Raw genomic sequence first — 26,254 nt, 5'->3', positions numbered from 1 at the left:
AGAATATCCTTTACCCCTAAAACTAATATGTTGAAAATGAAGCGTTCCATTCCAAAATAACTGGTCCGGTAATGCTACTGTTAAACATCCTGTAAGTAAATAGTTTAGTGTACGTTGTCATCAGTACGAAAAAAAAGATACTCGTATAACTCGTTTAACCGAGAGCTATTCTTCGTTTTTAAAATGTTCCACGTGAAGCAAGCGTTTGTTTTAATTGTTGCATTTATAAAATGTCGCCACAAAACAATATTGTATATCGCAAAAAGCCTTACAATCTATCTTATCATATAAAAAACAATCGTTTCAGCAATAGTACAGCAGTTGTTGTTTGGGTGTGTGTGTGTTCGTGTTGCGGTGTATGATGGGTTGTGTGGGCCTTTGTTTTTAATTAATCACAACCAACCATATCCCAAAGTACAGATTCTTTATTTCGCGTCCTTAACCCCTTTATGCACACATACACACGAAACAGTTACACACAACGCCCCAAAGGATTTTCTTTCTCCAAGGGAAAATATGTTCGCTGTAGAACATTGTCCATTGCAATAGTAGCATGCGTCGTAGTGTCACGTTCCTAATCCTGCCGTCCTGTTGCTCTACTCGCCAGGTTTCGTGTGTCTTTCCGTGGTTACGGGTTTCGCACCCCTCTGGATGACCGCACTCGCCCCACAATGGCTATCACAGGGAGACTCTGGCAGAAAACAAGAATACGACCTAAAGCTCCGGTAGTTCCGCAGCGCCTCGCGATTGTACATTAGCTCTCTATCCCTCTCTGTCTCTCTCTGTCTCTCTCTCTCTCCCTCTCTATCCATCTCTACTTCATCCTTCATATCCTCACTGTCTGCGTCTAGGCGAGCAGGACATCGTGCAGGATGCAGTGTCGTTCGTGGTTACCGTGCCATCCCTGGAACTCGCGTCGAAGGTCGGCAATGCGTAGAGCACGTCGTCGGACCAGCTCCGCCCAGCGTCCTACCTCGCTGTCGGTGGTATCACGCTAGAGAGTTGGTAAACATCAAAGATTAAACATAAACTCATACGCGTCCAATATGTTCACCGAAGCAATAGGAGCTATCAGCGGGAAGCAAATGGTTGTTGTGGGAATGCAGGAAGGATAAACCATTCTACGTGTTTCTTTTGGAGCTGGTGTCATGTTCGTATTTGGTGGTCATGGCATTTTTTTTTTTCATATTCTTTTGTTTTCCATCTAATCTCCGGCGACTGAATCTAGCCCCGGGTTGGACAGACCTTGGCGTACACCGGGTCCAATTTCCTATTTACCTGTTGGATGTTCTTTTGGTACATGATCGATTGGCTGGCCGTTTCCTCCCGATCAATTTCACGCTCCTGCATGAGCTGCTCGATGTGATTCTGTTTCTCCCGCAAAACATCCTGCGTTTGATAAAGTGTTCCATGGAAAAAAAGAAGAGAAAGAAGAAATATACGGTTATTGATGCGTTATTTATTGATGCACAAGTATGTACAATGACTTTTTACGGTAGTTTATTGCTCTGGATGTGTTGTACATGTTTCTAATGATTCATTAAAACCCAAGAAGATAAAAGACTTTAATAACAATGTAACAAAAAAAGAGTATTATAGCTTATTACAAGTACTTTGAACAACATTACGACGAGTTTCCGAAACAATCATCATTGCTTTAATAAGCATGAGGAAAAATGTGTCGAATATCAAGTAATATTTTTAGTATGTGTCTATATATAAATATAAGAGGTCAAGAAGTCTAGACATATTATTTATAGCATTATTCGACTTTATTAATCCGTAGTTGGATTGATATTTCTTCGTTCGGGAGGATGCTCCCTGTGGGATTTTGAACCGGTCCGGTCGTGTGCAGACCGGTGCCGCTACCAATACACCACCGTGACGCCCCGATAGTAAGGAAGCACCTAGGGAATAAAGGAAGCAATAGGGTTTTACCAGATGCCGATGTATATATCACAACAACGTGTGTTCTGCTCGTACCATAGTTGCTGAACGCTTCACATATCATGATTCATGCATTTTTCTGGCCAGAATTCTATTAAAACCCATTATTTTTTGTGTTTTGTTCCTACGGTCTTGTCCTATTGGTCTTGTTTTGTCTTCAAAAGTTTTTTTTTTAGCTTTATCAAAAGTTTTTTTTTAAACATTCATGAAATTCCCAAAAATATATCTTAGGTCTCTAAACTTTCTGTTCAAGTTTATTATTTTAGGACCCAGAGTAGTTTGGTTAGACTTCCAAAAATTGGAAGCGCGAGACGGAGGCGACATTATATATCAAGTTTATGTTCAAAGCTAAAGGGGAACTCAATGGTAAATGTCCCCGATATCCTACAATCCTACGGTTACCAGTTTCTGATCGAAACATTGGTCGAAGTCTCGTAGCATAGGCCCAAAATAACAATGTACAGGGATAGAAACAAGTCCAACCGGCTTGAGGTTCTTGAGGAGCATGCTGACAAGCCCTTGGAGTGTTGCAAAATTTTTCTCTGAACGTATAAGTCAAAATTCGAGTTGAAATTGAATTGAAGAAGAAAGATTGATGTTTGGTACAGACCGAGTGATGTGCTTCAGTATCACCATATGCATAAGTTATGGGTAGGGGGTGTTTAATGTGGATAGAAGATATAAGTTTCATGAAAATCGGAGGAATAAAGAGCACAGATTATTACATCAACATCCTGTAAGAAACCCTGCAGATTTTAATGATATAAACCGGACTTGAAGACAAGTTGCTCAATTCTTAATATAATTTCCAAATGACCAAAAATTTATTCTGATCTCATTAGATTTCCCATAAAGGTTACACATCAACCTCAATCGAGAATTTGTGGGCAACCTCGATGATAGGGTCGACAACATTTAAGGAATATATAATATTATTTGAAGCCCTGAAGGAAAAATAGGGAAAAATTAAATCCACGGTATATAAAAAACATGGTGGAGAGCATGCTCAACTGCTTGGAATTTATTTAACTGAAAAAGCAAACCGATATGGTAGAGAATGCATAGGATAATTATTGGAAATAAGAGACAAATCATCTAAGGACTTATTATGAAAAAACAGAAGTACACCATGACACTACACATTGCAATCCATAATAACATCAATGAAGATCAATTATTCAATAAAGAGACCACTTAAAACAGCAGTCACTGTAATGATAAAATTCTTCAGGATTCTTCAGGAACACGAAACGTTTAAAAATGATTTTAAAACATAAAACAAACGCCTAACTATTCCTTTTATAAGGCGTAATTAAAATGTGTTAGCAACACATTTTCTATCATACGACTTCCTTCCAGGAAACATATCATTGGTGAAGCACGATATGATAACTTGCTGTCTGTACAAGCCTATCATTGTTAAATCCAAGCTTAAGTTATTCCACACTGTAAATTATTCATCTGGTTAAATATGAATATGCCAAACAAAAAACTATCTACGTCCCTTTCGGGGGTGCTGTCAGAGATGAAATGACACAAAACAACACATCATCAGCAACGGAAACATGTGGACAGTACCGTGTAGCATCATACATGAAATCCTCCAAAACAGTTACACGCACCGTGTCGGGGCGATTTTTCATTCATTCCATTTCATGTCACGAGCATGTACGAGCATACCTCACCCACTTCGCACGGCACCCTGGTAATAAAATATGCTAATCGTGCTTAATTATACGCAACAGCAATACGTTGAATGTGTCTCGAAGCTTTGGCAGCGTAATGCATACCAAAAACGAGCTAATTATTAACTAAACCCCCCGGTTAAAAGGAAATGGATGCTTGCTAGCTAATCCGCTTCATAAACACTAGTTAGCATAAGCAATGTGGTTTGTTCGTGCTTTCTCAAAAGCGCGTATGGAAAACTTAGCACAACGTTCAGACTGTCGTCGCGTTCGCCCGGCATAGACCAAACGCGCACCGTTACGGTCTTTTACGACTGGCAGCCAACATGCTTTAATTGAGCAAACGAAAGCAAATATAGCGCGGTCCAAATCCGGCAAACAACAAATGTGCCCATCCTTCGTCAGTATGGTGACGTCTTTCGGGGACGACTTGTCAGAATGCGACGCCGTCTGAGAATTCATCGTTTTGTACGGGCTGCGACATTGACACCAGAGTTAATGAATTTACCATTTTCTTTCGCAACAAGTCTTGCACTGCTAGCCCGGCAAAGCGATAGTCGAGTCCACAAAAGCAACCAAAACCACATCCATTGTAACCATCCCGAGAAACGCTTTTTTTTTGGGGTGGAGAGAGTTGTGCTGAAGAATGAATGGAGGATCTTTTGTGGCTTTCGTTCGGGGTAGTGCATACTGCGAAACTTAATTGTTCCCATCACAGTGACCCAGTGGAGTTTGCTCATTTGTTGGGTCATTTTTCGTCACAAAAACCCCAGGATCCGGGCGGGCGGAAAGCTACAACGATGTCTCAACATCCCTTGCAAAGGGGGGGGGGGGGGGGGGGGGGGAGTTTTCATTTTGTGAATGATAAACGAGCGGTGCGTGCGTTCGACGGCAGTTGAACATTAGCGAAGGTTTCTGCTCGGGATATTGCCATTCAACGGTAAACGAGACATTCCTCTTTAAGTCCGCTGAAATCAACCATAACGAAAGCAATTTATGGCTGTGCACCACAACCAACCGAGTTAGCAGGGATGGATGATTGTAGGAAAGCTTCTTTCCCAGCCAACATCCCGCAACATCCCGTGAGAAGTGGTTTTATTTTTCACAACACTAAACTAAACAGAAGAGCGCACTAGCTTGCAAAAAGGAAACCAAATCATGCTCGGGGAAAATCGCTCGCGTGAAACGACGTGTGCTACACACTACGTCAACGGAATGATAAACAATTTCTCAACGACGAGCCAATCAACTGGGTAAATACACCAACGTCATCATTACGACCAGCATCCAGCAACACCACAACGTTAGCGCACTTCTATAAACCTTTCTCAACACCATCGCCACCAAACAAACCCGATCGCAACCCAGGCACAGGACCAGGCACTGTTGGGCCTTCAAGTAATGCAAGCAAAACAGACGAAACCCCACCACAAATTGCGTTATGCTTTATTTGTATACAAGCCCTAAATTTGATAATGACTACACTATCAGTAAGGTTACTGCAGCAGGAACAGGTGTGGTAAGGGTTGCTTCACGCCAGGCACGCTGTCGAACGACGTCCAACCGGTGTGACTGATCCGACTCGAAAGACTACAAAAGTGAACCACCTCGCGGCTCGCGTTCGGCGAGCATCTACGGTGGGGCCACTTCCATACGATCACCCATACACGCAAGAGATGACGGCAAAAGATTATAGATTAAGACTATAACCGCCCGCGCCTCTTAAGCGGGGCGTCAGTGTATACTCTACAGCCAGAACAACAAACGAACCTCCCAAATGCTTCCTGGTCGGACGGATGCGTGACCAAAGTTGGGTGGGCGCCAGGGAGATAAACGCTTCCAAACAGCACCAGTACGTTGTTGCACACAAACAAACACACGATCAGTGCCGATCGTCATCAGTCGGTAATGTCGTCGAATTCCGCACCCATCAAGCGTGATTGCTAATATCTAATTCCACCTCCGCGCGTATGTCTCAACTGCTTTGGAACGTGAGACCGTGCAGGGGGAACTTCAAAAAAAATAATAATAACCCCACCAGTTCGGAGACACCTTCTCCAAGTGCACTTGATGAAGTATATAGAGGACTTTAGCTGATATTGTGCTCACGAGTGACTTCACCGTTCCGACGGCCAGAATCTGACCTGCGTCATAAAGCTACGCAGAATTCCTGTACGTGTGTGACAGTGTGTCACAACAGCAATGGTTCAGTCTCCCATTCGTCCCACTTCCCAGGAAGGCGAAGACCTCCCTGAGTCACGAACGTGAATACATAAAACGCACCCACAAAAAAGGCACCTGTGCGCTGAAGTTGATCCGATTTTGGTAATACTTGTCCCGAGCGCACCACAGGCTTCGGAGGGTGTACTTCGCTGAAGAAGATCACAGAAGAAAAAAAACCCACCACCAATGAGCGACCAGGAAATAGGCGACTGGCAAATGTTTTAATGACTTCAAAAGTTGAAGCGTGTCGCGTCGTTCCCGAAGAGATACAGGGACAGGTCCGACCGGATCAATTAACGGGCCCCATTCAGGTATTGTTCAGAATTTCCTTTTTCGGGCACAGCCACTCGGCATCCACGGGTATAAATTGGACGGTAATGATTGAAATTGAGCAAAAAAAAAATGCTGTCACGACCTATTAAACGGGCAAAAAACCAGTCAAAAAGGTTTTGAAGAGCAACAAAAAAACACAACTTTAAAGAGCAGCAAGCGAAGAATTGCTTTGGAGATGCTTTAAAGCTATAAAGAGTTACAGATTCAATCATCACAAACGATCCCACGAGTGCGGCATAATGGAATATGACAAATGAGTCTCAAGATTTTATCTACCCCGGCGGATCTCCCTTTGAGTGTGGCATCAGATACGGCTACGGTCGGCTTATGACCTATCGTTTCCGTGTTGCATCAGAACGACAATGTTTATCCGAACGGGTGACCCGCGTCACGCCAGTCACCCATGAAGTCACCCACCATATCCCACGGGGCCGGGTGCGACTCGCCGGTCGCATTTGGTTGTACTTGGAAGGTGCAATACCAATATCCGTACGCCGCAATATACTCGATGTTGCAACAGTCACCTGATGAATGTTAAACGTCGACAAGCGAGATGCCGCCTTACGGCGGGCAAAACCCCACACCATCTCGATATCTCCGCCACAAGTGTATGTGAACGTGTGCAATATAATTTGCATTCGCAGCGTGTGGGTTAGCACTAGCAGCACAATCGGGAAAAAGGGTGATCGATTACAATGGAAACGTACGCTTGTGCTCGCACATTACCACTGCGAACGGGCGGGCAATGATGGTGTGTAACCTGCGCACGAGATCGATGTAAATTATTGATGGGAACGCATTCAGGTCCATTTCCACCCTTCAAGCACTCAGCATACGTGTCACGCTCGGGCTCGTTTGCACTGCCCCGACAAAGCGTAAACGTCATCGCCGTACAGCTTCCGAAAGGGCCTTTAACGTCGCACGTCCCGATATGGTAACTGGCAGCAACAGCGTAATGCCATCTACGGCATCTCGATTATATTGGCCGGCTGACCGCTTCTTGATCATTGCGGATCGGGGTTCGATAACTGGGTCTCACATACGATAGCAATTGTGCGGTAATCTGCCAATTAAATTCACCACTGTGAGGTCTCCCCGGGTGCGTTCGGGACATTACGTTTTAGCTGCCCCATCTGTACAGCTCGTAAAAAAACATAATTTTTGCTCGTAAAAAATAGCTTCGAACCACTCCCCAATGAATTAGCTACTTCGGAGTCGTGTTTACCGTCAAGCAACTGTCCAGTTGTAGCAAAAAGGCGACACAGATTTTTTTGGTCACCACTACACCCCGCTCCCAAGCCCGTGAATAATGAATCCACACTTTATGCTTCATCATCGTGGCGTGAGGTGCCACGGTCAAGTGTACACGGTGGCTTTGACTCGCAAAACAATCCCCACACAGCACGTTCTGCGTTGGGTATGACCATGCGCACACCACCAGCAGCTGGGATCTGTTAGGATAATGAGAAATTATTGTCTCCGGGATTTTCATGTCCACCGTGACGGTTCCTGGTACGGGCGATTTGATGGTCCACATACAAAGCTGCGTCACCCTCAAACATCGGACCGACCGAGGTCACCAGCGTTACAGTTCTTGTGCGGTTTGTCTACGTCGGTGGTGCCGTTCAGCTGAGGTTTCGGTTTGACGAACATGAAAGAATAGAACTTGTCGGTCAACAGGGAAGTGCCTTAACATAAATATTCAACTTCCACGCATTATACAAAATGAGCCGTTTTATATTCTCATCCGAGAGGGATTATACCGTTGAACCGGGGTGCTGGTAGATGATGATGTGATTGCTGGACGTTGGTTTTGGGACGCAAATGCTCATTACCATTTCTTAAGTCAATATTTACATCACGGATGGTTTTTAAACAGTTTCCAAAAAGGAAACGGACATGTTACACAAAAGATCAAGTGGAAACATATTCATTCTACTCGTTATAATGCTCACAATAATATTACTATACTACACATAAACAGTCAAATCCATCGTGTTAAGAAGACGTACAAACACATCCAGATGTAACTACAATTTATTCTTTTTTTTTCTTTACACACAACTATTAGCAATCAACTCTATCCGTCCGGAGGTTGACCGGCCGGACAACGGATAAGTTTTTGGTTATGGTCAGTCGGTATTAGTAAGCCCATTCTGGGACGCAAGACTCATTACGATACAGCAACAATAAAAAAAAACCACACTGGTAAACAACACAGCTCTCGACCAATAAGCAATAACAAACGACCAAATTCAAAGACATAAATTAGATCATAAACATGGTCCTACCTGTAGCGAGAAGGAAGCTTTCGGTGTCGACGGAACAGCGCTGACCGTTGATTTCCGCTGCAACAAATCGGGCAAACCGGGAGAGACGTGGGATATGTGGTTAGTGAAACTGCAAGTTAGGGGAGGTGTATATCTATCGTTCCGCGAGTTTTCAATCCGGCACCGGAAAGACAACGCAAAACACCCATTCCACAGCGAAGACGAAGACACATCGCTAGATGTGTGGTGCGTTTCACGGTTGGGTGGGATATCTGCTTTACTCTCTTTCTTGAACCGGAAAGAAAAAGTTTGATATATGCGTCCATCTACCCTCCCATGTGGCTTCATATTATTCTACGTTAATGAGCTTAACAAAAGTTAGTTATTAGTTTGAGTTTGGCAGCAACAAAAAAAAAAACAATAAATCGCCTGGTAGCTCGCCAGCGATACTTGAATGAAACGGGAAGCGGTAACACAACGCCACACACAAAAAAAAAAACCTCAAACTACTGGGTGGGAACAGTGCTTCCGTGCTTCCATGCTCCCTGGCGCCTGTTTTCTTTTTTTTTTTGCGAACAAATCCTTAGTGTCTACCATGCGGCGAGCGATACCTGTGCGCTCATCCGGAGCCGTGAGGTGGCCGTGGTGGCGATCGAGCTCATCGTGGCCAGCGAGTTGAGCGACTCCTTCGAGTTGGCCCGGGACAGCCGGGCCGAGGTTTTGCGCCCCGACGGTGACAGCGTGACCTTGGCAATCGGTACAAATATACCGTACTTGGCCGGGCACTCGAAGTATCTGCAAAAGCGATAAACACGCAGTTAGTGAAGTGGCCCACGCGGCGCCCCCTGCCATTGCGTCCAGCTCGCAAAACTCACCTGACACCTTCCACCGTACCGTCGTTCTTGCCGCTCGCTTCATCCAGCTGTACGCCGCACCAGGTGCCGCTGGCGAATTGCGTTTCGCCGATAAACTTCAGCATGCCCGGCCGGGAACCGAACCCGGACGACACAATGACCCGATCGCCAACGTTCAGTGAAGCTGCCTCTGCCGGGCGGAATGGAATTGAAACGCAATTAGCACTTCTCGTCTTGTACGCACACACACACACACACTACGCACGTCCGCAACGTGGTTCATACTTACTTCCGGCCATGGCTGGCGATTTGCTGGCATAGCTCTGGACGCTGTGCGTTGGCGAAACCGTACCGGACCGTGCCGGTGACGTCAGCGACCGGAAGCTCGCATCGAGCGGTGTGGAGGCGGTAGAGTCACCACCGCCACCACCGCCCGCCAACCGTTCCCGGGTCAGGCGGGTCAACCGTGAGAAGACGCCCTTCTTCGCCTCGCACTGGAAGTAGCGTTTGCCCGCCACCGAACCATCGTTCTTGCCGTTCGGTTCGTCCAGCACAACGCCGGCCCATTCGCCGGGCGCAAAGTGTGTTTCGCCGATGTAGGCAATCTGTCCCGGGCGTATACCACCGACCCAAACGCGCTGTCCGATGATAAAGCTGTCCGTGTCCGTCGTCAGTACGGCACCCTGATCTGTAAGGGTGGCAGAACGGGAGAAAGACAGAACGAAAAGTGAGGTTAGAAAAAATACTTGCTGGATATGTTTTGTTTTTCTTCCGCTCGAGACGCAATTACACACGGGCATCCGATCGATCGATTCAACCTGCTGAAGCGCGTTAATGTTAGTGAAGAAGGAGGTGACTCCCGCGTCCTCTCCATTTTACCTCGATTGGTGAGCATTACTTCTAACGAACATCAGCACGCCCCGAAACGGTAGGGCCATGGGCAAAGAATTCTCCATTACAAGCGATAATTAGAGTGACGCCCTAGAAACACCGGCTTGCTTCATTGATTGTAAGAAAAGCTCTCACGTTGTTTAAAGTAGTTTGGCGTATATCATATTATGTTATCACCATTTAATTAAATTAATATGGTAAATGCATTTAAGCATAAAATATAACTAAATTTGATTGTTAAAAACAACCAATTCGTTAGTCAAAGTGGAATCCATACAGACTAGAGTTCGTTTTAGTGAATATCAGCAGAAACTTACATGTCTAAATTATATTACTAAATAAATATACTAAACTAATAACAAGAGAAATCCGTGTGAGACAATATTAAACTAACCTTCGTTAATTAAATTGGATGAATTCTAATTGAACATAAAATGCAAAACCACCACATTAATGAAAACAAATACATGCATCGTAAATTCATCCACTCCCACTAATGACCTGAACGAAAGCACTTGGAAAATCTACATGCACAAGCAATGTTTAAGAATGCATTAATTAGAGCGAACTAAGTGTTGGCTGCATTCCACAGTCAGAAAGCCAGTCGCGAATAACGTCAGGCACCATTTGCCAGAGCAGTTTAGGAATTCGAGCGGTGCGCATAGAGGGGACGTTACGATCCTGGGTGCATCTTTCGTCCTCCACGCGACTAGAGAGACAGCGAAATTCACCCCCCCCAAAAGCGTGAAGCTGTTGTTGACTTGGTGTTACCGAGCGGGCGTTGCGTGGTGAGTGAGTTTGAAGATAGGGAAATAAACCCCCCGGATAAACCACACCAACCACCATCGGATTGGGGGGGGGGGGGGGTGTGTGGTTAAGGTCCTTGCTGCAACGAATTACCTGAGCTTCTGCGTCTTCCGGTGGCCTCCCAGTACACGTCGGAGCCGGTGGAGGCGCCTGGTTCGGGAGTTTATGCACACAAATACGCGACAAGTGTTTGTCCACCGGTGGGATGCGTTTTAAAGGTGCACGTAAGCGGTATTGCATCGCAGATACGTAACAGCACGGTGGTGCAATTTGAGTGTTGCCGATGGAGTGGAATACACACGGTAGCAAGACGGCAAACGCGCAACACACATGCACAAAAAACGGTACACACAAACAAAGTGCAGGAAAGACAGAGAGCGAGTGGTGCAATTTAACAGACAACAACAGCGGTGCACAGGAACACGACACGATGGGATGAAATACATAGAGATGGAGAAAATAAAACACATTTATAAGAAACCACTAGGTTTGAAGGGGTTGCTTCGTACTAATCCTACTGCTAATGATGTTAATTGCTAGGATAAACTGACAATGTAGCGCAACAATGTTAGCTAAGTGACGTTAAGGTTCAGGAAGGCTTTCCATGATTGAGAGGGAAATAGAAAATACGGTTGGATTTGAAAAATTAAAGTTATTCCAGATAAGAAATAATAAAAAAAAACGTTTAGAGCAGAAAGGATGCATGAGGCCACCAAGGATAGACGTACACAGTTTAAGACGAATCTCGAGATAGGTACTTCCAGCTTTTGCTTCAAACTTCAAAGTTTTTCTTTAGAAAGTGATATCAGCTGATTGGTCAGGACATGCCTACATTCACATAATGATACTTCCGAATATTATTGCATTCGACAGATCGTGATTCAAGAGTTCTTGTCTATAATTTTCTATTGAAAAAAAAAAGTTCTCTTTTTTAAAAAGTTTTAAAAAACCATAATTAGAGCAGAAAGTTTGCAAAAACTGAGCTTAAAGAGATGAAGATTCGCTTGCGTCAAGCAGGACTCAAATCTCCCCACTACAGTGAAGGGACCTTAGACAGTTTAATGAAGATCTTGGAACAGTTTAACGAAAAATGTCATAATTATTTATCTACATCTAATTAATAAGTAATGGAGTTAAGAATTTGTAAGACTCAACATATGTAGAGTGGAAAAGAAGAGGAGTACAATTAATTTTTCTCTTTTTTTAGTTATTTTTTTAAACAAAAGTAACGTCTAGATCGTGTGCGTATTTCCATTGTTGAATGAATGACACTCATCATGTAGCACTCTTGTCCAAACTTAGAAGACAATTGACGCAATAGCCGATAGCAAACGCATTGAAATGTTTGAACATAAAAAAAATCGGTTGGGTGATTTTTTTAAATTATTTTAAATTTTTTTGACAAAACAATTTCTTGCTTTTTGAAAATATTTTAGAAAAGTAATTAAATACTTAAATACAAACAAAGAAGACAATAACCCTAAACAAGCCTTCCTATTCTGCTCATTAATCTAAGGTTAAAGTCCCGATAAAGCCTCCTAACGTAAATCTATCTAAAACGATTTAGTCATTGTAGTGTTTCTTCTTTGGTCCACTGGTTCCGGAAATCTCTTCGCTACTTACTGGAAGTCTTGCGGTCGGAACGATTGCTTTTGAAGCCAGAGTCCGGCGAGTGGGACGATCTGGACGAGATGGGCCGCTCGAACGCCAGATCCGTTTCGCTTTCTTCGTCCACATCTACGAGTGAACCGAAATGTGCGTTTGTGTATGGATGAATGCGGGTGCATGGGTTTATTTCACATTCGCGTTGTTATGAAAGACAGTCACAGACAGTGGGTCAATCGGTCGGTGGGTCAGAATCGGAGCGTGATTTCCAATTAGAAACGTTCAATCGTTGAAGTCCAAAAAGTCACACACACACACGTGTCGCCCATCATTCGTGTCATTGAAACGTCGACAGATTCCGGTAGGAACAGGTGTTGAACCGTTCCAGCAGTGGGTTGAAACCACCACCCATCCGGGGTACGGGGCGTATGGCGTTGCGTGACAGATGATTGACACGTTGTTCGAGTGATTATTATTGTTATTTCGTTGTTGTTTTTATTTTTTCGTTTGTTGTCACGTCAGCCATTACGTGCGTTACGTGAGTTGACGGTAGTTTTGCGTTTGGACGCGTGGGGGTGATGACCAAACAGTAAATAGTAGTTAGATAGTTTTGTTCGATTGGTCGTTAGTTAAAACAAAGGAATGTAATTGGTTCGCGGCAGGTCGTTGTCGGTGTGTCAATAGAAACGATTGATCAATGGGTAAAGCGAGGATCGATTAAGCGTGGCAATTGATAAATGAACACCAATGGAGAAGCATAATAATGACAGAATGATGTGAAAAAAAGAAGAAAAACACAAAAAGAAATAAAGACAAAAAAGAGAGAAAGAAAAATGGTTGAGAAACATGCACAAACAATACAAATACGAGTCTATGACGGACTACTACAAATGGAAAGTGAAAATGTAAATGTAACCAAGGTATCTTAATGATGAAATTTTTGTATGGAACTCCTCGACTAGATACATTCTTCGAGATAGCAAACTACTCTGCTTTAAGAGCCATCACCAGAAATACCAACCGACACATTGCGGTCAAGGGCACACCACTATGGAAGAACACACAGCACACAACTTTTGCACAACGTTTAGCTCAATTAGATCCCCTAAACAGCTACCCGAAACAAAGACTTTTCCAGACACAAAAGCATCTGCGATACGCGTCGTCTGTGATCCAATTTCATGCGACCCGTTGCGCTAGTGCCCGAAGGGTTACAAGTAATGGAGTGGTAACTTGATCAACGTTCCCGACGCGCCCGAGTCACCGGTAGCGAACGGCATCCACTTTGCGCCACCTGGATCACCGGATGCCACCGGTACGTCTATCAATCACCGGGTGATTACAGCGACAAACGTGCCAAAGACGCACCGTTGCCGCACGCGAACACGGTATCAAATAACCGAACGCAGCCGTTGAAGGAATGATGGGCGCGGATTTATACCACCTTCGAAAAGGTTGACTTCGGTTGCGCTTGCCTTAGATGCGGGCAGCACACCAAATTTTCCTTTCGCTCACGGTTGCGTTACAAATTGAATGGATTCGCAGAATGGAAAGGATTTTACCGGTTGTAAGAGGTTTGTAATCTAATTTAACCGGTACCGACCACACATTTTTTCAACTGAAATACTGCAGGGTTTTATATTACTACATTTTCAATGTACAATTTGTTTATAGATCACTATAAATAGAAAATGTTTTATTCTCTACAAAACTATAGCCTCTCGGCAAGAAACACAAAATAATTTAGGCTAATGGGTTATCATAATAGAAAACTGTTTTAATTTGATATTTTTCTAATAATCGAAGACCAATGGCAAACGTAAAATATTACATAATCCGTAGAGATAATGTGATCATATTATGTCCAGCTAATTGACTAATTTTTCAAGAATTTGATGTCAAAATAAATAATGGATTATTAAAATTTAATCTTCAGGAGCTTTGCTGTAATTCAATTAATCACTGCAAAACCCTGTAACAGCGAATATTCCTACAAATAAACAGAGTTTGAAAGTGCCGACCGAATGACAACAACTTTCAACACATTTCTTTAATTCGTGTGAACTGTACCGTAAGTAGCTAGCGATTGCAAAGCGACAGCGAAAGGAATTATGCGTTTCGGAAATTGAAAACATCGAATCATCGTCAACGAAACCATAACGAGACGATGGGTTTGAGTGCGCTCCGCTTCCTGTAGTTACATTTCCGCTGGGAATCGTTTTCTTTTATGTGACAAACCCAGCTGGAAATCGGAAATGTTTCATCGAATAGACTTTTCAAACTTTGGCCGACCATAGTAACCAGCTTATGTAGCCCAAAATGGTGGGAAATTGCTTTTTTTTTGGCCGTTTCGGTGCAATTTGAAAAGGGAAAAGCTATGTTTTATGGAATTAATAATACAAAAAGAACACTTTGATTACCCGAGGAATGACTAAATGAAGGGGGAAATACATTATTTAAACGTAAAACAATCAAATAACATGCACAAAGCGAACGCTTCTTACCTGGTAGATGTGATTTATTATAATCGGAATCGCTCGGTCGTCGCATTTTGCTGTCGTGTGTAGATACTGGATGGTGCGAAGATTGATTTCCCCAGCATCAGTTCAATGACATCCACACAAAAACACAAACGCGTAAACAGCAAGCAGAGGGTGAGTAGCAAACATAAAAATAAAAACAAAAAAAAACATACACACATATTAAAGTAAAACCACACACAAACATGCGAGCAATAAGTTTCGTCGTCAATGGCAGTGGTTCAAAGGCTCTAAATGGAACTCGCCAAAATTAGTACCGTAGTGTCAATATTTAATGCCGCAGTGGAAACGGCGAGCTGAAGCAAGAGCAAATCCGAAAGGTGCGAAAAGTCAAACTATTCGCTGCGAAACGAAAACGGGGACACGATAATGGCAAAGCAAACGCTTGAACGTAAGTAGTATGGTTTATGGTGATTTTAAGTAATTTAAAATAGAAGAGGATGGGCACGGGTGATCCCTGTGTGGGTTTGAGGTTGGGTGATGTTGTATAACAAAATTATTGAACAAAAAACATGAAATAAAGTTACCGTAAACAAGAGAAAGGTGCGCACGAAAAAAATGAATATATCAATAAAAAAGGAACCATGAGGTCCCAAAGATCCTTCCACAATTGGGTTGCTAACAGCCAGATTTCGACGATAAGTAATGACCATGTACAGGATGACTTAAATGTTACATCTTTCAAACATTTTTCATTTATGGTGATTTTTTTTTTCGTGGGAACATATCAGAACCGGAACTTGTTTAAATAGTTGTGTAGTTTATCTGAGCTGATTAAGATCTCTGAAACAAAATTCTGGATGATTTTCCCTGAACTTTACAGTAACACTAATAATTTTACTGTATGAGGTAAAACGAATATCAATTGTTGAGCACAAAAATACCACAATAATATCATTTCAATCGTTTTAATGAAGTTTAATACCAGAACTCCCTCAAAGGACCTTTGATCTCGAGCTCCTCACTGTAGATCGTGGATCAATAACAACAAATCTACTAGAGTTCATAATATATCAGACAAGCTTCACTACTTCATAGACTCCAGAAGAGAGAACTCAAAAAACATAATATAAATAACGCTTCATAAAAACCTGTAGAATAGCCGATAAGACAACATAGGCAGTTCATTAAAGCACGTTACTTTAATATCCGGTTACGTGTAGATTTCATGGCAGATCAAAACAAACAAACAGCGCTTTTCATATGTGCTTATCACTTAATTCAATAAGGATTATAAATCTAATCGTTAGATAGAAACTCATCATCCATAGTACCTCCATCTGTTCTCGCCACCATAACCATACGTGTTTGCCTTTCAACAATTTTGATGATGTAATATTATCTACATATGATAAGATCGCCTCCAAAACTGAAGTGACCACAGTGCCGGTGGGTGTTGTGGATCGTAATAAATAATTTAACGCAACGGTTCGTTTTTGGAAATTTTCACATCAAAACGCATCACTCGCAGACCCCCATTAGCTCGTGGAGAAGTTTTTGGTGAAGCCCAGCAATTTACGTCCATTAGTCACTTCACCGCGGATGGATGGAACAGTCGTTAAGTTTTTGGTGCTAAAACACTCATAAAGTCCGCACTCAAAATCGACACCGGCAGACACAAACATCGTGGTAAATGCAGCAGTCGTCATCACCTCCAATCTGGATGGCAGGGCATGTGTGATCCATACATCACACCCAGCATCGGTTAAAGGGCCTTCGACGCGACTCGGGACACGCCGCCAAGTCAACAACACACATTTGTGTGGCAGGCGTAGGCGTTCCTTGCCATCGTCCATATGGCTGGGGAGACACACGGTGCGAAGGGCAACCACATCTCAATTCCCTCGCCAAATACCTACGAGGTGCCCCGGTCATCAATATCCAATAAATCGTGCACAAAGTAACAGCAAAAAAAAAAGTAAAATCTATTGCTCATACCTTACCGCCACGAGCACGGGGATATAAGCAAGAAAAATGGCTCCTGCAAACTGGTACGACTTCCATGTAGGAATGAAACTGCATCACCGCCTGGCTCGTTCCAAGTGTTGTAGAATTATTATAAATGTTTCCGGCTTGCCAAATCCCTCAACGGCACCGCCGTTAACAAAAGGGACAAAGTTTTGCGCACTCGGGTGAAACACCTTCGCACCAACCGGGCGAGTTTCCGATGACGATAGCGTTACCCAGGCAGAGTTGTGCGGTGATTTCACATAAATTATCTTCCCGGCATCATAACTCACATTCGGGGCTGGCAAGGGTGTAAAAGGACAGCTTCCTGTTACTGATTGGTTAGTCGGAAAAGGGAGATAAACGGGCCGACCACTAATCAATGCGTGAAAGTTGAGCTATCGTGTTGGGCTGAGCTGAAGTTCAGTAATTCTAGATGCCAGTCATGCTGGAAGCCCTCAAGTCCCAGTACCTATTAACCAACACCGAATGCCTAGACGATGCTCAATAATTTGGGACACTTTCGCAGGCTATTGTGCACCTTTCGGGCCCATTAATTCCAACCCCGCACGGTAGAGATGTCCAATAGACACCCCGGGTGAGTCTGTGTCACACATGGTACGGCGCTGCTCTGTGTGCTCGTCAATTACACTCCCATCCACACACTTTTGCTAATGACCATTCCGGTCATTCAGGACGCGCGCAAAAAGCCACCGTTGAAAACAACACCAAAACCCCAACATAAGGCACCCGGGGTGGTCATCTGTCATCAGTCCCGCGCCAAGAGCTTTTAACTGCGGCAAAGCTTTCAAAAATGCCCGTCAACACTTGACTCTTGCTGGGGCGGTCCACTTTTCAATAAAAGTGATGAGTTCCAAAAAAAAAAAAAAAGTAAACCCCGCGAATGATATTCTCTTCTATGCTGACAGTTGTCAAGTGGCATCAACCGGCAGGAAAGGAACCAAAATATGAACATTCGCCAACAAAACCAAGAAGAAGTTTGGTGTTTTGGAGAATAAAAAAAAAAACATCTCCCACCAACTCCGGTGTCCGGTTTGACCGAATGACATCAGTAAACGACTCGCAACTCGAGAACTGTTCACATTCCGCACAGTGAGTGAGTGTTTGCAGATATGGAGAACTTTGGAGGGGAAAGAATGCTGCTTCTGGTGCTCATGTCCACGCCAAACCCACTCCCACCATAGCATAGGGTGAAAAGGCATCATCAGCTGCCACGAACAGACGATTGTTTGAGGCCGAAAAGTAAACACACAAAATCGATGACAGCGGAAGAACTGCGCTCTTCACGCAGGGTGAGCTTGACACTGCAGAGTCAGAGCACGCCGCGAAACAGGTTCTGACGGTTGGCGTATAAAATTAGCAACTTTATTTCGTTGCATAACACACTCAACTTTTCTGCTGCCGTTGGAGTTCGCGTTGAAGTAGAACTGGCAGCCATATTGTCACGCTGAGCTTTCTCACTGTACGTTACCAGCACTTGGGCGAATGCTTTAAGTTAAATGTGTCCCTTCGGCGCTCTACATTGTAACAATTCATTTGTTTTCCTTTAATTATCTCTGGGAGGTCCTAAGGGTATCACCAGCACCGCACCGTGCCGCAACAACTTAATGGACTTACCGGGTGTCCAATTAATAGCGTAGCGTTGTGTATGCATGGTGCTTTCCATTCTCAGAATTCTCCGAACAGCAAACAGTGCCCAATCAGTGTGGCATATTTTATCATAATATATCACAAACCCGATCGAAGCATAAACAATAATAGGGTTGTCCTCGTACCGTTGCAGTCCGGTGGCCATCCCAGCAAACTAACCTTCCACGAGATGCATTGAGATTTGCCATTTCTGCTCACCACGCGTGAGGCTTCCTGCACCGGGAGGAACGGCATTCGATGTGCGAATGCCATAAATTACCATTCGGTTGCGGGTCGACTGCATATGCTGACGCTTTTCGTAACGCGGTCTGACCGTAGCTAAATGTAAATGTAAAATGCCATTGCCAAGTTCAGGGTATTGTGTCATGCACCGACTCGGCACGGGTGCTAGGTGCACAGGCGGTTTTTTTGTCTATTAACGCTGGCAACACTGGACAGGTTGGGTGACTAGTGGTGCATGGAAAAGCAATGAGAAAATGTTGGATTTTCACATCACATTCATATGACAAATTTTAAAAAAATAAGCAAATAAATACAGCATGGAACATTTTCCTGACGCAGCACAAGCCCACGGTCGGAAGTTTAACCACCATGGCAGCCCAATTGTTACCTTCGTAGGTCGTAAACATTTACGATGTAATTGATCGCATAAGCGCGTGTCGCTCGTAAATACACAACCACACCAGTTCCGATGCGACCGAATCTGTTTAATTAGCGTAATTGGTAGAGCTATAAACTGCTTGCTCAACTCTGATTTTTCGTGTTTGTTTTGCCAGATCTGTGATAAGGCGAGGATATCTGTGTGGTATCTGCAAGCATAGGTGTACTGAGGCACGTAACGGCCCGTATTAACCGTTGCAACCGAACTCTTGGGAGGAAGCTGGTGAACGCAGGTGAAATATGCTCATAAATATTTAATTTTCGAACCGCTTCAACCGTCTAACCGCACACCCATTAAATCATTTTATAATTGTATAAGATACGACCCATGCGATGTGTTCTTGACAAATGCACCAGGCAAAGCTTATCATCACCAGCTAGTACTTAAATCAATTAGCAGATCGTGCGGAAGTTTATCACAGCCTTTCCAATCTCGTATCGTTTACGTAATGGCACCTTCACACAGTTTGCGCCGGAAGTCTCTCGCGGCTCAGCCCCCTCTTCCAAGCATATTATCAAACAATTGTAATCGCTTACCATTACCTAAACGTTACAGCAAATCACAAAAAACAACTTACAGCTCTAATAGGTGTGAAAGCAACCTTCTTTTATTCATCAAATCATACAGCCACACACACCGTCTCCTGAGCTAACTGTTGCATTTAGGTGGAATCGTTCGTAATTATCACGGAAAGGAAGAGTGGGAACGTTACCAACCATCGGCTGGTAGCCCATCATTACTAAAGACAGTACAAACGAGCCGGCATACAACACGAGCACGACGGAATGCATTTTCCGTTCGCGTATAGTGGTGGGAAAATTGAATCAGATGCACCAGCAGCTGCATGCAGTTTTTCCGGGCATTAACTTCCGTTCTTGTAGTGTCGCTTTCCCTTCTGACTGTATGCTGATGGTTCGTTCGTTGTCGGAAAACCCCATGCCAAGAACTTTTTGCATAGAACTGCAATGGTACTACTTCCTCGGAGGTGAGTTTCAGTGATACCTCCAAAGAGAAGGTGTTTCATACATCGATGGAAAGCAGTACTAGCCGTAATGAAACCTTACATTTCGATACACCATTACATTGTAACGTGTTGAGGAGAATTCTACAAGGCGTAAAGTAGCATTTGTTCCAATTGAATGCTTAGTTCTACCACCGAATTCAGCTCCGGAATTTACGCCTATACCAGTGTTCGACAACCTGTGTGTGCGGTAGACGTAAAGATTTTTATTACTTAAAAAAGGTTATTGGAAACCACACCACAGGTCTGCAATGTTTCGAGGGACATATCTGTGCATATGTATTTTTTTTTAATTTTAAGTTAAAAATTGTCTCAAATCTATCTCAAATTTTTAACAACAAACAATATATTATTGGAAAAAATACCACAATCGCAAGGGTAAGGAAGTTTACAGTATTATTAAAGAAACAATAATTATCTTTGGAATGTTTGATTACTGGATGTTTGCTGTAGACTTGAACTACAAGAAGAATAAGAAAAAGAATTACAAATACTCGGAAGAAGATTTAAACTTTTTTGCCGAAGTTGGCCTGTTTCGAAAATCAAAAAGTTGGGATTGTGGTTAAGTAGACTGTTGAGCTTCGTCTACTTCTTCTTCTTCTTGCTTCTTCTTCTTTAAATAGAATATAATTTTTTTATTCAATAAGGACAGCCAGGCCGGATTGTTTAGAATATAAAATTATTTATTCAAACAACCTTTTAACACCAAAAAACCCTTCAATATGACCACTTAAGATTTAGTATTTATATTACTAACATAACCCTTATTGTGTTGCCAACCACTGCATGATCGAAACAGTACCAATTCGAAACATTTCGATATAATGAACCTACCAGATCACCCTGTACCGTACACGGGAAGCTGGGAACCGTGTGGAAGTAGGAAATACCATTGAAAGGCATTAGTTACAGATTATTGCCGCATTTTGCAAGGGTTTTGGAAGGGCAGACGCATAAATATTGTTTATAGGCGTAAATTCGACTGTTCGAAGTGTGTATCGAGTTAAACAGAGTTACTTGCGAAATAAGCAGTATGCGCTGTTTTAAGTAAAGCATGGACGTATTACGATTACTCAGGATTTACGTTTTCTTGAGTAATAAAGCGGATTTAAGATGGAATACATTTTCCCAACACCTGTGCAAACATTGCACTGGCAAAATTCGCCTCTTTCTGTGAATTTTTCTGTAAACTGTAAACAAACGTCCAGCATAGACTCCATCCATCCGGTAGCAATAAAACAGTCTCAACAAATAGCACACAATCGAACCCAAAAAGCAGAAGTTCATTGTAGATGAAATATAACTTCCATCGGCGGGTTCGCTTCGTTCGACCACAATGCTGCCAAACTCTCACCGGACACCTCCTCCCGAACTCGTGTGGCGGCAAACTTTAAAGCTTAATCACGAGACCGATGGAATCCGGTCAAGCGAATGGAATTGAAGCCGGTCGCGTGGAGCCGAACGTTCCCTGCCTGGCGGTGGCTGTTCATTAATTAGAGCAGATCTGTATCTCGGGGTGTTTGCCGTTTGCAAGAGAATGTGCAACAGCGTCCAACAGGTTGTGCAACTGCTGGGAGCCGCAAGCTCGCTGTGGAATCCAGCACGGCATGATTGGCAACATTTTTGCTGCCAACCGTGTGCCAATCCGTGCCGCAGGAAGGAGAGGTGAAAGTTGGTCCTTTCAGTGCTGGACAACGAACACCCGGTGTGTGTTTGCTGACAAAAGAGCTGCAGAGATTGATTGATAAAAGTTAGCACTGGAAACCATTTGCAAAAGCATCCGGACAATTTTAAAATACTTCACTGTAATCAATCCATTCATTCCCATATCAATTAATTGCATTGCATTGAATACAAATATTACCCAAAAAAAAAAATCGTTACTTCATACCATTGAGATTGGCCAACAATAAACAGCTTCAAACGGAAGCCATAATAATTCAGATTAACTTTACGATGTGTACCAGGACGGCAAGCATGTTACGAGAAATATTTGCATTTTCGAATCCCAGCACATCTGCCACGTGTGTGTAGTGTGAACACATGCAGTTGGAAACATAATATTCCCATAAAATGAAAACCACATCAATCGTTTAAACCATCTGTCGAACAATTTTTAAGCCCCGCTCCAACCTACGGTGGGTGGAACGATAAAAAAAACAACATAATAGTTATTGCCTACGATCAGCGGTTGACAGTGGACAATTAGCTGCGGAACGTGTCGTAATACGCCGCCTGGTTTTGCACTTTTCTTGCCGCCTAACGATTATTCTAATCCGCTAAAGCAATTAGCACACTCGGTCCGTTTGGACCTCCGGACCACCTAGGGTCATGGTGTTTCGCGGCCAATAAACTTCCCTTGGCGAAGCTTGGTTTGCAGGCAAACTTCCGCACATGCGCTATGTTAATGAGACGACTTTTAAAGTAAATCACGTCCATAGCCGCACCAGCCCGGTGAACTAATCGGTATTCCGCGGCAGTGGTTGACCTTAGACTAAGATCGGTACCTAATCGTACATGGTGTGTCGATTCTCACTGTCTTCCAGCGACCTCGATAGCACTGTTTTACACCAGCAGGGTTGGAAGTCTGCAGTGCGATCGACACAAATAAACAAACAAGAACATACAAAAAAAAACGGACACTTATCAAGCACGACTCGGACATGGTGTCAATGTCAATCACGCGACACATCACGCGACGCGGTGGTCAGGTTAAAGTACTAACCTAGTCAGACGACGGCGCGTCCTCTGGACATCGGAACGTCTGTCTGGACACGACTCACTCGGGGTACTTGGGGTTCTTGACAGGTAATTGTTGCTCATCAACTATCTAACATTCGTCGGAGTGTGCAGAGGCTTACTTCCGACACCTGGAGGCAATGTGTATTTCCATGCACACATACGGCAACCTAGCAAAGGGTTAGCGTTTTCTTTTCTCAGGATCGTGATCGCTGACGTAGACGTTGATCACAATGTTCCACCTTATGTCTTTTTTTTTCTACGATAATGCCACGATATATGATGCAAATACGTACTCGTCTCTGTATTCGCTGTCACCTGTTTGGTGCGTTCTGTTTATGCACAAAAACGGTTAAACCCATAACAGGAAAAGAGGTCACAACTCACACGCATATTCTCACTGTTTCACTCTTCAACGTAGACATTGATCAGCTTGTTCTGAGTTCTGTTAGAAACGGCACTGAGCAAACTTCTTCAAGAGACAATAAGACATATCTTACGAACGAACGTAACGAACTGTCGACATTATGATCCATAAAAAAACGAATCATAAGCAATCATTAGAAACAAAATCCTTAGAAATTTAAGAAAATTTTATTCTTAAACACTTTGACGAGACCTCAACAGAAAATAGAATTGGATTTATCGTCGTGCAAATCCCACCATTCATCAATATTTGGAGCTGGGCTACAACAAACCTTCACTTTTTGAATTCTCACTCACCGCAACTTCTTCACATCTTAATTTTGCAATAAAAAAATAACTATCATTGACTTTACAATTCTAAGGCCAGGGTCATACATTAAAGCGTTGCAGCAAATTAAAGATTCCATCATGGTTGGAACTTCACGCTGACTGTATTTCTCTTGTCTTGAACGACGTTCCCATTGTTTTCCCTTTCGGTTATTGTTTTGACAATATTTAACTCCACTCTGTTCACCTCGGCGTCTACCTCTACAGAAGATACTTCCATCGGGCCATTCACCACCAGCCAACCAGCTCGAAACCATTCCATCCGAAGATTGAGTAGCTAACGTTTTTTTTACCGTCTTCTAACTTCAACAATCGTGAGTCGAGAATGGTGGCACTCGAACCGCCGATAGGGACTTTAAGACTATAATTCAATTGGGGAATTTATGGCAAGTGCTTTCCAGGTGCTATCAAAGCACCGCCAGTCCGCAGAGGACGCTTTAGTGTGCAGGTCCTAAAGCAAAGAAAGACTCAACAAAAATAGCCTATTGTTGTTTTCACGCTTCGGCAAGTTCCCATCGAAGAGCCGCCACCGCCGAGGGAACGGCTGTTCGAACTTGTGTGGTTAGTGAACTTTTCGCACAACTCCCCTGGCAAATCACACCCTGTACGCGCGCTTGGCGCGCAACAACGAAAACAATAAAAATAATCCGTAACGCCACCATATTAATTAGCATTTGGATGGGCAATAATGAAAACCCACCGGGCGGACGTGCGGTGGAACGGTCCAAAGAATCGGGCACTCAGTGTCCAACGCGTGTTGTGCTGTGGTGCCCATACACCGTTGAAGGCTTTGCCGCTGTTCGTGACTGACTTCCAAACACACCCTTCCCGAACGTTCTCAGGCAAGAAGCTTTCTTGGCTGTCTCACCAATATCACCGCCCAAGCGAAAGGCTATCCGAGAAATCTCAGCAACCGAAAACACTGCAAAAAGGGCAACAGGTTGTCCCCAGCGCTGTAATACGATACTCACGTCCACGCTCTTGGCAAACTTCTTTCCGAACGCCTTTGGCACATTGTGGATTGCGTCCATCTCGAGAATTGCAGCTCGATTTTGCAGCACTTGGCACGTTATTAAGCCCAAACAAGACGAACACGGCGACACATTTGTGACAGATACGTCCAACAAGGCCAAAACAGGAGTCAGATTACAGCAAAGTACAACTGTCGTACGAATTCTGACAAAAGCTACAGCTATCAAATTGCGAATCGGCGTAATTGTCCTACTTTTGCAAAACATAATTAAACTGAATTTCTGGAACCAGATCTTATCTTACTGTGTATCAAACACGATTGTGTCGAGTTTGCGGGAAAGTTGTGCGCAACAGCTGACAAACGCGTGATGATATCACTGACACCATTCTTCGCACTGTGCTTCGCTTCATACGCTGCTAATGTTCATCCGGTGGTGTTGAATCGTGCGTTTTTTTTATTTTGCCTACTTACAAGACTGCTCTCCTCTTCCGAAAGTGTGCTCTCTGACGCGGTAGAAAGGAAAACCTGAACCAATGTCCTCGATTTTTCCGAACCCATTACGACCAGTGTGTACCAGATGAAGATGCAGCCCAGTACGAATGGGTTTGTTTGTTTGTACGGTCGTTCGAGCATTCGGTTTGCTTGCTTTGCCACTTTCGCACCCCATTGCCGTCCGCGGTGGTCGTCGTCACGTCCAGATTTTGTGAACCACAACATCTCGCTTCCGCCTTCAGCAAGCGTCCGGTCGGCGGTCCAGTAAACTAGCAGCGGAAGCGCAAAATTTGCACACTACTTACCTGAAACGAAAGTGAAGAGACATTCGATTAGGCAATTGATTAGGGTACTCATTAGAGTGCGGTGCAATAGCACCGTGTTGCTTCCACAACCATTCTTCCCCGCAAAACAGTGAGGGTTGGGAAAAACCACCACGGCGCCATCGCACCCGGGCGGATAAATCAATTTCACTTTCGGAACGTGACCAGCGAGGCGGGCAATCTTCGCCAGCACCAAACCAAACACCATGAACGTCATCGCACCCCCCCCCCCCTCCCCCGTCCAACACCCTCCCCCTGCTGCGGTGTGAGTTTTATTACACCGAGCACCAGCACCAGCAGACCGAAGCCGGCTGCTATGCTCGAGCATAGATCATGGAAGGTTCACATTTTCATTAGTCACGATTACGGGCGCACTGAGTGGACTTGTGGCGGTGCGCAAGGCAAGGAAGCATGGGTAAAAGCTTCACAATCATAAATTTCTACCCAACTTCCTAACTCCTCTTGCCAAACCCCAACGGGGTCGGTCGTAGTGCGGAATAGCTTAAGTGCAACAATGCT

At 43.8% G+C, this 26,254-nt stretch overlaps 1 protein-coding gene across 1 annotated transcript in view; it reads right to left on the bottom strand.

Moving 5' to 3' along the window:
- LOC128713823 (restin homolog) overlaps positions 1-26,254 on the bottom strand; it is a 58,903-nt gene that overhangs the window by 11,611 nt on the left and 21,038 nt on the right. The window contains exons 2-9 of the mRNA XM_053808692.1: positions 15,120-15,185; positions 12,634-12,747; positions 11,104-11,160; positions 9,602-10,000; positions 9,334-9,502; positions 9,070-9,253; positions 8,480-8,536; positions 1,279-1,389 (exon numbers count right to left, since the gene is read on the bottom strand). Coding sequence (XP_053664667.1) covers positions 1,279-1,389; positions 8,480-8,536; positions 9,070-9,253; positions 9,334-9,502; positions 9,602-10,000; positions 11,104-11,160; positions 12,634-12,747; positions 15,120-15,185 — 1,157 coding nt within the window. The remainder of the gene's footprint in view (positions 1-1,278; positions 1,390-8,479; positions 8,537-9,069; positions 9,254-9,333; positions 9,503-9,601; positions 10,001-11,103; positions 11,161-12,633; positions 12,748-15,119; positions 15,186-26,254) is intronic.

The sequence above is a fragment of the Anopheles marshallii genome, chromosome 3 (assembly GCF_943734725.1).
Source record: "Anopheles marshallii chromosome 3, idAnoMarsDA_429_01, whole genome shotgun sequence".
NCBI classification, from domain to species: Eukaryota; Metazoa; Arthropoda; class Insecta; order Diptera; family Culicidae; genus Anopheles; species Anopheles marshallii.
This window is presented reverse-complemented; position numbering and strand designations above follow the sequence as displayed.